At 46.9% G+C, this 14,077-nt stretch overlaps 1 protein-coding gene across 1 annotated transcript in view; it reads right to left on the bottom strand.

Moving 5' to 3' along the window:
• Positions 1–14,077, bottom strand: part of PDE8A (phosphodiesterase 8A) — a 140,632-nt gene that overhangs the window by 21,086 nt on the left and 105,469 nt on the right. The window contains exons 5-9 of the mRNA XM_044438954.1: positions 12,395–12,452; positions 10,834–10,922; positions 8,321–8,399; positions 6,347–6,484; positions 537–625 (exon numbers count right to left, since the gene is read on the bottom strand). Of these exons, the coding sequence (XP_044294889.1) occupies positions 537–625; positions 6,347–6,484; positions 8,321–8,399; positions 10,834–10,922; positions 12,395–12,452 (453 nt within the window). The remainder of the gene's footprint in view (positions 1–536; positions 626–6,346; positions 6,485–8,320; positions 8,400–10,833; positions 10,923–12,394; positions 12,453–14,077) is intronic.

The raw sequence follows: 14,077 nt of genomic DNA, 5'->3' as shown, positions 1-14,077 counted from the left end.
TGCTTCTTTTTCTCATGGGCTGCATTCCCTCCTAGCAAATTTCTCGGGGGCCACACGCCAGCACAGAACAGGGCCAGCACACAGCCAAAGGTAGGTGGGCCACCAATTTTCCCATTCCCTGTTCCCTCTTCCTGCTTTCTCTCCCTCAGTGGATTGGCAGAAGGGACAGGTTGCTTCTGCCAGAGATCTCAACCCATCATCTGTAGATCAAGGGCTGCAGGTTGTGTGCTATGCTTTAACAATGCGGACACGGCCACCTGCTTGGATCTCTGTGGGACTGCGGTTTGATTAGAAAAGGAAAGCTGGGAGATTAAGAACAGAGGGGCAGCAAGGGCAGGAAAGCAGGTGCCAGAGCCTTGGGAAGAGAGTAGAAAACCTCACCCAGTCCGTGGAGGCCCCGTTCATCATGATGACTTTCATTTATTTCAGAAGAAAGAATTGTGGGCAACTCTCCATATACATGGCTCAGTTTTCTTTTAAATGCAGAATTGATCCTAAGTCACGTACTGACAGCACAGAGTGATTTCAAGGCTTACCCTCCCTGTCCAATGACAGGTATTATCTTCACATTTTGCTGTATGCTTTCCCCATTTTTCTTTTTGGTGTAGTATGTTCCTTGCCATTCCTGCGGGTGGGATTCAAGATCAAGTAAGAACAACATTCTGCATAACAGCACAGAGACGTCTCTGTGACGCCTTAAAGAGATGTCTTAAAACACGTCACCTCTTGGGTTCATAGTATCCTTCTGCATTCTGCCAATTCCATTCTCCTTGCACTTATTTTGCCTCGGGAGAGGCAGAAGTCCCGGTGGCCCCAGAACTGCTGGGGACAAGAAGCCTTACTTGAGGCTTTTCCCCGGCAGTTACTTATGTATGCTTAGTGCCCAAGCAAAACAGGTTATTAAGCAAAGGATCCAGGATATTGATGCGTAAGCGGGATACGTTTGTTCATTCTCATTATCTCACCCACACACCATGATCAGCCTCCGAGACCTTCCTCCGAGACCATCTTGCAAGGAAGCCTCACAGAAGATGGCAGCGAGGGCAGGGGCTTTTCAGGGGTGGCCCTGGAGCTGTGCAATGCTCTCCCGTAGAGACCTGCCTAGTGCCCTCATGGTCCTCTTCCTGGTGCCAGGTCAAGAATTTCCCCTACTTCCAGGCATTTAAAGGAACATGATGGGCTTTCTATGCAGCAGTTGCTTCGATGGTCTGTACTCATGTATTATATATTTTAATATAGATAGCATTTAGCTATTTTATAAGTGTATATTATATTATTAATAATAACAGTATTAATAATGACAGCAGTGCCTCTCCGTTGTTGTCATATGCATTCCAGACTTCACAGACCATTATTTAAGATTGTCACCTGGGCCCAGATCCTCCTTGACTTCACGTGATGCCACGCCATGCCCTGGAAGAAGCAGTCCATTTCAAAGAATTCTGCTCAGGCAAACATTTTGCCCCTGCTTTTCAGAGGAAGCAGAATCTCTTCCACACACGCTTTTTCAAGGTTATTTTTATAAGGGCACAAACCATGCCTCACACTCTGCCTTTATAAGGACATGTTCCAACAGATCAGATGAAGTGCAGGTTAATGGACGGTTCACTGCAAGCGCACACCGCACCATCTGGGTTCCTCACAAGAGGAAAAAAGGTTGGATGCACATGCAACAGAGACGGGAACAAAATTTCTCCCCAGAGGTGCTGGTGCTTGGAGGCTAACGGAGCGCCAGGCGCCTCCTCTCAGGCCATCCATTCTGCGCAAGGCGGGTGCGGCAGGAATGAATGTGTCCTTTCGACAGTGGGCCTGCAACTGTGCCGGAACCCCACAAGAGAGGCCTGCCTGATGTGTCCTTCGGCATCCTTCTGGCCAGTAAAAAGTGCGTTGTTTTCCAAGCCTTTTCAATAACATGGTAGCATTTCACCTTGTTTTAGTTTTACTGATTTTCATCCCTGGCTCTCCATGTTTTCTGGGATCTGTTGCTTCCAATTATCAATTGCTATCCGAATGCTATATTTTATCTTATTATATGCGGTCTGTATTACAATTGGTTGTTGTTATATCTTGCACACCTCCCAGAGACTGCTTTGCTGCTGTTCTTGTTGTTATGGGGCAGCCTACACATCACATAAGTAGGTAAAATAAAATAGGACAATTTCAAATACACTTTCAGTTAGTGCAAAAACAACTAATGTTAGCCCTTGTTCCTCTGACATACTTGACCGTCCTCCTGCATGGGAGCTGCGCCACTCATGTTTACGGCCAAATGCAAATGGCAACCAAAGCATTTCCTTTCCAGATCAGAGCTCTCTCTCTCTCTCTCTCTCTCTCTCTCTCTCTCACACACACACACACACACACACACACCATGACTCATCCCTCGCTGTATCGACTCCTGGATGCATTAATGCCTAGATGTGCGCAGTGCTTGTGATTCACCGTAGCATCCTCATCAAATGCTGTGTCAACAACCTGGCACCTCTTAATCGAGCATCCATCATCTTCATCACCCATTCTTCTCACCTGACTCACACAGGCTGCGTGCAGCCTGTGACATACACATCTTTGCGGTGACCACCCGCCTGCTCCCCCTTCTGCAAGGGCCACGGCAGTGACATGGCTCCTGCAACCTTCTTCACTGCCCGAGGCAGGCCCAGGCTGTCCTCATGCGAGCAGATCCCATTGCGGACGCGTGCTTTCCGTTTGTGCGAACGTGGCTGGAGAGGGGCTATTCTGAGCATGGCAGCAGCCCATGGGCCTGACCCTTCCTGTCTTGCTCTAGGCTCCCGAAGCACCAGGCTGTCCTCTGCAGTGCAGATCTTTATTGGTACTTCTCAGCTAACAGTACACCTCTAAAAGCCCTCTAGCAGCTGAACAATAACCTGCTGATGTCAAGAGCGAGAGCTGAGCCCAGGCTGCAAGCTCCTCCCTTGATTCACCCTGCAGGATCTACCCTCAGGGTGGCTCCTGCTGATGGAGGGCCAGCCAGTGAGACCTGCACAACCCTCCAACCGGGCACCTCATCACTCCCAACCCTTTGTCAGGGACCAAGCAAGGCGACTGCTCTCCTTCCTCCCCCATCTCTTCCAAAGCCTGGGAACCTGCAGGCAGGGAGGGACCTTGATGGAGATTCAAAGGCTCCTGCCCTGCTCCTGCCCTCCCACTGCCTCCTCCTTGCTGTCCTCCTCTTCAGAATACAGTAACACTGACCCTTGGAAAGTCAGCAGAGTGGTGTCTGGCCCTCATTGCATCCCTTGCTGGTCAGATCGGAGAGCCGAGCCTTCTTTCCATTAGTGGCCACAATGCCCGTTCGCTGGCGTTAGAAACAGAAAGCACTCAGCTGCTGAGCTGCCGCAGGTGCAGTGATAACGAGGAGCTGGCACTGCCGGTGACGAGGAGGAGCTGGCACTGCAGCTGGAACGCCAAGGCTGGCAGGCCCGGTGACTTGGTCGGTCCCAACTACTACCGGAAAGCTGGGTGAGCGTGCGGGTGTGAAGGAGGTGGACCCAGCGTTATTAACCCCAAGGTGTGGCCTCAGGTGAAGAGGGTGCACCTTCTGAATGCCACAGGTCAGTCCTCCCCACACCATTTCCAGGCAGAGCAGGGCTAGCGGCTTTCAAGGTCTGTCTTGATTATGTGAAAACCAGCCAGCTAGGCTGGCTTTGTGATACAAAAGAGAGGCAGTGCAGGCACCATTAACGAAGGACACCAGCAAGGCGAGGACACCCTGAGTTAGAAAAATACAGCGAAAGCGAAGATGCTGGTTCCCAGCCGAATCCCTCTCTTTTCTTCCCAAGCAAAGGGAGGTAGTTCCACCCTCAGGGCAGTTCCCGCTGCTTGTGGGGGTGCCAAGTCCGACTCAACTGGTTTGTCTTCCCCCTGGATAAGGGGCTGTCGTGTGATGTTCACCCATCTCACTTCACCTGTTCAGTGGATTTTCTCACCAGAACAGACTTTTTCTTAGCAGCCCCATGGCTTACGGCTCAGTCCGCTGCCCTTGAGGTTCTGGCCAAAAAAGCCACTCCTCCCTCTTCTTCCAATTCTGACACGGATTCTGAGGTAAGAGCGCTGGATCGCTGCACTTTGGAAGAAGCAGGCGAGGCGTCAGGCACTGTGAGTGACTGGCAGCAAAGCAGGAAAATCCACCCCGAAGGCAGGGTTTGCTCCTTTCGCTTGGTAGGGAGAAGAGAGGCTCCGTCTGGAACCAGATTCTTCAAGCCGCCTTTCTCAAATGGCCAGTACTCTGACTTCACCTGCTTCTTCTCTCCTCGACTTCTGCAATACGCTTCATTTGCACTTTAAAACCAGCCTGGCTCATCAGCATCAAGGTAAGAAAGCCTTCTAGTGAGAAAGGCATTGTCCAGGTCTGCCGGGAAGGAAGTAGCTCTGAAGGAGTGTCCCCTTCCCTGTGTGCCTGCCTGCCCCTCAAGAGCTGGGCCGGAGGTCCTTCTTCGGGAGCCCTCTCTGGAAGAGATCAGGAGAGTGGCTGCCCGGAGAAGGGCCTTCTCTGCGGGGGCACCCTGGCTGGGTGTGCCTGGCACCGTCACTTTCTTTTCAGCGCCAGGCCAAGCCCTTTTTGTTTTCCCATTATTTTAAGACTTAATTTTTATTTCAGTCGGGCTTTTATCTTAGATATTATGCTGTGCCTTTGTTGTTGGACCATCCTGAGACTTTTATGTACAGGGTGGGGCACAAACGTTATAAACAAACAAACAAACAAACAAACAAGGGGGGAATGGCCACAGCCACCTGTTCTGGGGCCTGGTGTGGGCCCCCTTCCACCAGCAGCCACGACAGGAAGACAAGACGGAGGGGCTGGGAAGTCTCCCTCGCCCGGCACTTGAGAGGAAGGGGAGGTGAGGAGGCCTCTGCCATCCGATCATCAGTCCAGTGCTGCCAGATACGGCAACGTGTTGCTGCTCTCAGACCGAAGCTCAGCACCGCTCCTGCCACCGGCAGGGTTCGTTCTCTCCTTTGACGGCGGTAAGAGGAGTGCATCCTGAACACCCCATCAGGCCATGTCCAACGACAGTGGCTCAGCCCCAAGGGCAGGGCTGCCCTCTTCCCCAGCAGCTCCAGCCGTGCTCCGAAGGCACTTCTCCTTCCCTGGGAAGGTGATCGGTGAATCAGCCCCAAGTGCCATTTCAGATGAGCTATTTTCCAGGCGGGCATGCGTGCTGAGTCAGATGTGAATCGCAAATGCAGCTTTTTGTGGCACTGTGCCTTATCAAATAAGCCTCAGATGTGCCACACACATGTGCAGAGAAAAGCGTCTGAAAACAGAATGGGCCCCAAAGCCACAGAAAGGCAGGGACTCGCGGCAGAGAGCATAGAAACAAAACTTGACTCCATCAGGGCAGTGGAGCCAAAGGTCAGCAGGGATGGGGAAGAATTGCATTCAGCTCATTTTTAAATACATATATATCTAGATAGGTAGATGAAATACATCATATTTTAAACATACATGGCTTACCAAAATTTGCAATTCATTCATGCATAGGATGGAAAGAACTTGAGATTTAAAATGTGGGAGAAACTGGAACATTACCCAAGCCCCAGGATTTGAGTATTTATTTTTTTTAAAGGTTAGGTTTGAATTCCTATGTATTCAATCATTTTATGGTGCCAAATTAGAGTCACCACCTCTTTTTTTCTCCTGACAGGTTTTTCATCTTTAACCGCTACATGGCAGGTACAACACACTCCTTCCTTTTATGCCTTCTATACCTACTCAATTTGGCCAGTGCAGAAGGCCAAAAAAAAAAGGTTTCCTTCAATTTTTTGTAAGAATTTGTCAACTGCCACAAATGTCTTCATAAAGAATGTGAAATCTTATAAATTCAGACATGGGAAAACACAAGAATGACAGATTCGGTCATTCCTGCTCTTTGGCCATTGTTGCTGCTCACTAGAAAATTAAATATGTGAATTTTTACTTGTTCACTCCAAGCTTACTTGTTCTCTCCTTTCTCTTCCTCAATTTCTTTTGCTTTATGCTTATTAAAAGCATAAGCCTCCAGGAAGGAACAAGCTTGCCCTCTAATACCTGGTCAACATTTAGTTAATTGCAGATGCATTATATGATGAAGATGATGATGATGATGATAATTCAGTCAGAAATCCTGTCCTCCCATCCTTCAATGAACTCAGGGCAACTTTGGGTACATGCATGTGCAGTAACTTCATTTTATCCACAACAGTCTTGCAAAGCAGGCTATACTAAGAGACCACATGCAACAACCTCAGAGTTAGCTTTGTGAGAAATTGATTGAGTTCAAGCCCACCACTACATGCTGGGGCACTCTTAATGTTAATACACATACAAAATTAGACCAATACTTACCTTTTCTATCTTGATGCAAGAATTAATAGTGTCAAGGAAATCAGCTTTTTTTTCATTGGTAGGCACTTCTGTTAGTTCCTTTCCTATTAATTCACCTTTCTGATAGCCCATCATGGCCTCAAACGCAGGATTTACATACTGTGAAATTTAAAAAAAGGTACTCCAGTAAACTAAGGAAAACCTAGAAAAGTTAGGCACATGCATCTAATTCAAATCTTGCTGTGAAACTCATAGAAATATTTCCTCCTGTACTACTCCTAAAATTATTGCTTTAAAATTTTACCCCTACTCCAAATACACAATGAACTGCATAAGGAAATTCAATAGATCTGTGAAAATATTGAGCCAACCTCCTCCAAAAAGATGTGAAATTCAGACATCCCTGATGGAAGCCTGCTCAGAAGCCAACTGTTTCCAGTGAATCACAGAATCAGTGCTGGACGGGGCCTGGAAGGGTTAGGGTTAGGGCAAGTTAACGCACAATTGCATCTGCCAGAGGCAGATTTATTGTCCTACTGCCCACTGGAAGTGCAGGGCATGGAAAAGAAGGGCATCCCGAACACCCCTCCATTTGTGTCCAGCTACAGCGGCTCATCCTCAAGGAGAGGCCTGCCCCTTCCCTAGCATGCTCAGCCATGCCGTGCAGTTGTGAATTGCCCAGAGAGCTCTGGCTGTTGGGTGATGCGGAAATCGACCCACCTGCCTAACACATCCCTGACACATGGCTGCCCAACTGCCTCTTGAGCGCCTCTAGTGCAGGAGAGCCCACAACCTCCTTAAGTCATTGGTTCCATTGCGGTACTGCTCTAGCAGCCAGGAAATCTTCCCCAGTGCCTAACTGGAATCTGGCTTCCTGCAACGTGAGCCCATTATTCCGTGCCCTGCATTCCCAGATGATTAAGAAGAGATCCTGGCCTTTCAAGTATTTGTAGAGTGTTATCATACCATCCCTCAGTCTTTTCTTAAGGTTAAACACACTCAGTTCTTTCTAGCTCTCCCTTGTTTCCAGTCCTCTGACCATCTTTTTGCCCTCCTCTAAACTGTTTCCAGTTTGTCTGCATTTTTCTTGAAGTGTGGTGCCCAGAACTAGACAAGGAACAAGACAAGTTAGATGGGGTCTAACTAGTGCTGAATAGAGGAGAACCAGTAGCTCATGTGACTTGGAAGCTATATTCTCATCTGTTATATTGTATTTTATCTGGTACGGCTGTTATACCTCCAGACTGAGCTTGCTGTGGGTAATTGTTGTTGTTTTGTTCAATGCATTATTTCTGTTTGATTTTATATATTATTGACTATTATACATTGTTGTTAGAATAATCTCAGAATAATAGATTGTTGTCTAGTGCAAACAGCCCAAAGTGTCTCTGTGGCTGATCCACAGTGTGTGTGTGTGTGTGTGTGTGTGTGTGTGTGTGTGTGTGTGTATTAAACATGAATGAATAAACATTGATTTTGTCTTTGTGACTTTGGGTTAAATACAAAAATACTTACTTTTTTATCTAAGCAAGTCGGTGAACATAAATTCTATATTCACTTATTTACATCCAAAATGCAAATTCTATGTCACTTCTATGCATGACAGGCTGGAGAGATCTAGGACTTTTAACACTTTTCAATCTACAGGCATAGAATTGCACCCTAAAATGAATTTTTTCTTCAGAAATACAGAGGAAAATATGTTCAGAAGCAGGAATAGATTCTGATTCAGAATTGCTTCAGTCTTTACCTAGTAGACACGGGCAAGCCCACACACATCATACAAAACTGAACCATAACCAAACTGCCCAAAGCCGGGGGCGTGGAACAGTGGATCTTGAGATGTTCTGACTTACAACTGCCATCAGCCCCAGCCTCCATGTCCAGTGACTAGGAAGGATGGGAACTGCATTCCACCAAAATCAGGAGGCCAACAGGTTCCTCACTCCCTCCAGAATGGATCGACAGTCAAATCACACTCAGACCAGAACAAACCTGTATCACATGATCTTCACTTGTAATCTCAACGGCTTCTTGACTTTTCTCTAGTGCTGCAAATATTGAATTACAAGCCCTGAAAATAAAAGGGGGAAATGGAGCGACTTACCAGGTATGAGTTGCACAATCTGCCATTTCTAGAACTATAAATAAACGGAACATGCGGGCCCGGCAACAAAAGTCTGGCTTGTGGGTCTTCCCCGCTCAGGATTCCAGCCCCCTCTTCCTTTGCCCCTTCCATCTCCAGTTCTCCACATCCAGCACCCCGTGACCATTCCCTGCCTCACTGAGCATGCTCAGTCTTCACTGGCGGCTTGAAAGGTTCTCCCCCAGTTGTTGCTTCTGAAACCCTCAGTTTGCTTGATGCCCGCTCTCCTGTGCACAGGTGCTGCTCTCTGGCCACATAAGCAACAGCCTTTGAAGAACTGAGATCACCATGAGTACTTTCAGCCTTCCCCAAACTGGTGCCCTTCAACTCCCACAGAATGGCCGACAGTCAGGGACCCTGGCAGCTGTCCTTCAAAACATGTGCAAGGCACCAATTTAGGGAAGGCATTGGAAGGAAGCTGTTAGCGCAGAAGATTCCACAGTGATTATTCTGTGACATTATTGGCCTCGTCCTATCTTTGGGCCCCTCCATTTGCTTGCAGCCTGTCATGCCATTGGCATGAAGGCTCCAAGAACTTCTCCAAAATGGACCTTAGCCAAGAGGCTGAGAGAGGCACCAGAGGATGCTCACAAAGGGCAGGGTGGATGGCCTCATCCCTGCAGAGCATCCCTGGCCGCCACGTGTAGGGACAGGGACACCCACCCTGTGAGGATGATCTATATTTTAATAGCAGAGGTGGGGAGGTGACAGAGAGGCTGGGCTGGTCTGTTCAGAGACCGTTGCTCAGGTCTACTAGCGAGCCTGTGGGCCCAGTTTTGCCTGCTCAGCAGATATGCAACTGGATCTTGTACACAGGGAATCTGCAAGGCCGCACATAACGTTCTCCAACTTGTGCCCCCTTTTTAATATGATTATTTCTTTTGCTTCATTTTTTATTTTATTCATTTATTTTATTTTTATTTGGAATACTTGTATGCCACTCCATTCACATAAGCCTCGGGGCGGTTTCCAACAAATAAACAACAATACAAAAATATAAAAATTGGACACATCCAGGCAATAAATAAAACCAATAAATAATTTAACAATTAATTAAAATAATGTTTAAATAAAAAGGGCCTGGTGCCGAAAAACAAATGACGACGGTGCCAGGCGGAGCTCTTTATTTAAAAATAAAGCATGTGGCAAATGTTAGGACAGTCTTCTTTCTCTCCTTTTCTAGTCTCAAGCCTCTCCCCTCTACTTCGCTGTTTCGCCTTCGCTCCCATCTGTTAGCTTCACTGTTTCTTTCCCCATCTTCTTACTTTCCTGTTTCTCCCCCTGTACCAGCCTCTAGCCTTGGCCTTCCCCTACCACCTACCCCAATTCCTTTTCATTTCTCCCCCCACCCAGCCACTAGCCTCACTATTCATTGCTCCCCCCGCCACACGCCCCTTGATCTCTTTAGTAAAGCCCCCACAGCAGCCGTAATGCAAGTAGCCACACCCCTCTTGGGAGCCATTTTGTGGTGGTACCCACAGCAGTTTCCCAGACTCGCAAATTTGCTCACTGCCCCCAAGAGTTTGGAGACTCCTGGTCTACAACGTAAAGAACATGGCAATCAATACTTGGTGAGGGGCACTTGCTTCTCGCAAGAGTTGCAGAAGAGGCTGCAGCCCCTTTTGTCCGTTGCTAATATGGTTGCCAGAATTACAAGGATCGGGGAGTCTGGGCCTCCACTGTGCTACATCATGGCTGGGAAACCTCCTTCAGCCTGAGGGCAGAGATCCGTTTCAGAGAAACCCTCTGGACCATATTCCAGGGGTGCGCAAGGCTGATGGCAAAAGTGGGTCCAAGATCAAAGGGAATACCAAGCTATGGGAATTTACTGCCCTTCCCCAGGTCATAGGGGGATTTCGGCTATACTGAATGGGAGCCACAGTGGTACAAAATCTGGGAGACCACTCAAGGTTCAGTGGTTGAGAAAAGCAGGTTCTGAAATGCTATCGCTGCAGGCAGTTCCATTTCAAGTCTTGCATTTAATGTGGTCGGTTTCTAGAGATGGAATGCCTTCCTCCAAGGCCTGCCAGCCACTCTATTGATATTTCAAGCGCCCGGTAAAACCAGGTATCTATGAATGGTTAGTTGCAGCTATCAATCTCACCACGGACTATTTGCAGTATTTTATTGCAGTTTTATTGTTCAACTTTTAACAGCTGTTACCTGCTCTGGGATTTTTAAGAAGGGAAGAAAATGAATAGAATAAAATGAATAAATGAATGTAAAAACTGACCACCTAACACTTCCACACATTCTTTGAAGACAGTGTTTCAAACAATCCCCTCTAGAAGTTACCATTCCTTCCTGTGTTGATAACGATTGGCATTTTAATGCTGGTTATATTCTGGGTAAGTATAATTACCTTAATTTAAATTGTGCCTGCACTTCTCCAAACTCCAGCTGGATTAATTCATTGTAGCAAGCCATGATGTTGGAATTTTCAACGTATCTCTGTTAAAAGAAAAGGCAGAATGTCTCTGTTATTTGATCACCTATGAATACAGCTACCCATCTAACCCGTACACTGCCAGGCCACTGGCCTCCCTAGTCCAGCGCTGTCGACACAAACTGGCTGCAACTCTCCAGCGTTTCAGGCAGGCGCTTTCCAGCCCTACTCAGAGATGCTGGAGACTGAATCTTCTGTGTACCAACTGGGCACTTTAAACAACAAATTACCTTCCCTCCCTCTCTCCTTGCCCATCTACCTACCTTTTATACTTTTAAGCCACCCTTTAACTGGGTGATTTAGAAGTAATTTATTTTTTGTAAAGCTATGAAATCACATAAATGTACTATTAAAAGAGCATAAAGCAAAACAGCTCAAAATGGAAGTGCGACTTAAATATATATATTTTTAAGAATCCTATGAGGAATGGCATTCTCCCCACGATCCATCCCAGATATCATTTTAACTAGGAACAGTTACATGACAAAGACAGGTAGGCGACTCGCTGATCATAGTGTGGAATGCCAACTGAGACACGTCCTTTTAGTATGCAGGCACACACCCAGACGCAACAGCCAATGCTCCTACTACAGATAGTCAAGTTTCTTTCACCCTGTATTTCAGGCAGTCCCCCATGATTCACGCTTCCTGGGCTAATATGCAGATTGCAATTCATTCCTCCTTTGATTTCTACTTTTCTGTAATTTTTGTCCAGTTGGCCCCAAAAATATACCATAATACATATGAAAATGCACTGTTTAGGTTAAAATGCATATAAATGTATGTTAGAATCCAGATGTAGGAGGAGTTGGATATTATAGTAAGATGTGTTGAAAAATGTGAACGGTGTACCATCACGCCGTGTTTGGTAGTTCGTTTGTTAAGAATGTAAGAACAGCCATGCTAAATCAGATCGAAGGTCCATCTTGTCCAGCATTCTGTTCACACGGTGGCCAAGCTGCTGCCTCTGGGAATTTTACTAACAGGACATGGGAAACTATCCTCCTGCCCAAATTCCCCAGCACCTGGTACACACAAGTTCTGAACCTACCACTGATCAGCCTCATGGCATGGCCCCCACTGGGTTCTAGCATTACAAAAGAAGGGGAAAGAGACAACACGTAATTTTGTACACCTCTACCAACTTTTTCCCAACTGTTGGTACTAAACACTGGGACCCTGTTCTCATAGGGGAGTTCCTCAGACCCTTTTAAAAAGAAATTGCATGTTGACGTGGAAAAAGGATGGAATTGACTGATGAATGAAACTGACACAGCTCTGATAAAGTTGGGTCTGTCATCTAGATGTGATTCTCAACATTCACTGCACGTCCAAATAGCAGTAAAACATATATCTGTTTTCAGACACGTGCAAAACCAATCCATGTTTGTCAGCATTCACATGTGAACGGTGGCATTCATGGAATATATTTCAGGTTCTGAGTTGGATTGGACCAAGATCAGTAAATACCACCTACCCTTGTGAAGCCAGCAGAAATGAAGGGTAGTACTGAAGATTCCTCACGATCTGCATGCCTTGAAAACAGAAGAGGAAGAATGGCAAGATGTCAGAAATTATTTTTCCCTGCTTGATTCTCCCAACATCTGCAGTCTGCATTGCTTAGCTGTGGAAGTGCTGTCGAAGGACACTTTCTAAACAGGGTGTCCGAGATACTCAGCATGGCTGTAAGCCAGCAGCAGTCGCACAAGCTTCCATGGGAATTGCATTTTTTTTAAATCTAAAAATGTATATCCTGCTTCCCGGCTGTATGCCCAATGTAGACCAAGTAACAATATTACAAATGTAGCCATAAATCCACGTACTACCCATGGTCCCTGTCTTCGGCCTTTAGGAGACCGACTTGCCAACCACTGACCAAGGGTGAGAAACCCTTTGGTCCTCAGCGCAAGAATGCCTGCGGAGGAGCGTTCTTTTGCAAAGAGGAGCTAAATTAGCTGTAGAAAGACCTGAAACAGCGTTTTGGACGAGAGCCTGTTCTCTGGTTCTGAATGGCACCAGCAAGGATTCCTTCCTTCTCCGCTCCCTTCCAACCCAGGAGCCATGCAGAGCTGGTTGGAAGGCGGAGTATGGGACGGGGGCAGAGCTGGCGGCCCCATTTCCAGCCACTCTCAGGTGCTGCTCAGTATCGCACTTCATACACAAAACTGTTTCCCTGTGCAGTTTCGTGGACTTCCATTCCCCAGCACTGCCTTGTTCTGGAAACTCAGAAGCAGCTGCTCAAGAACCTTCGCAGTTTTGATTTCCACACTCATCCTGAGAGTACATATAATTCCTCCCAAATACCTGCCACTTTATTCCAACCCCCAGTAGATTGTGTCTGTTTCCTGTATTTTCAGAGACTAGTAAGACTAGTAATGATGGGACGGGAGAAGGCAGAAGGGAATTTTAAATCCCTCAGCTATATGGTACCTGAGCTGCTTCCTCCCACCTTCCATTGCTCCAGACTTTCTCTACCTCTCCTTGCAACTGGCTTCTCCCTGTAACTCTTCCTTTCCATGCCAGAAAGAAAAAAAGCCTACTTAAGGTAACAGCTAAAGAAAATAAAACTACACTGTTTAAAAGACTGAGTTGTGAAAAGGAGGTGTTGCAGGGAAGGAAGGACAAGCCAGTGCAGATTTCTTGGAGAGAGAGGGAAAGATCGTACAGTCAAGGAACGATGTGTAATTATCCAAAAGAAATGTGCAAAGGATACATGCAGGCCTGCAGAGTGATGCTACCTCTGCTATTAGCCCTTCTCCTGAATTCTCTGGGAGACAGCAGCTGCCACTGGCTAGGCTAGAAGGGAAAGACATTCTGCATGTGCTCAGAGGCACAGCATTGCTGGACACTCTTCGACACCTTACAGGCAGGAGGAGAAAAGTGAGGGAAAGGGTTTGGTACCCACCCCAGCCCAGAATATTTCTCCTGTTGACTCCCCACTCCCACTGCCCATTATGCTGCCCTTCTGGGGCTCCACAGTCACACATACATCACAGGATGAGGCATTTTAACACCATTTCCAGAATAATCCCGCTTTTGCATTATTTGCCTATCAAAGACAAACTCATACCTCAAAAACTGAAGTTCAGGGCCTACCAAGCCCACAAATGTCAGGAAAAATAATACAGAACAAGTCATTATTTCTGGGTGATCAAGTACT

Source organism: Varanus komodoensis, unplaced genomic scaffold (assembly GCF_004798865.1).
Source record: "Varanus komodoensis strain SLA01 unplaced genomic scaffold, ASM479886v1 scaffold33, whole genome shotgun sequence".
Taxonomy (NCBI): domain Eukaryota; kingdom Metazoa; phylum Chordata; class Lepidosauria; order Squamata; family Varanidae; genus Varanus; species Varanus komodoensis.
This window is presented reverse-complemented; position numbering and strand designations above follow the sequence as displayed.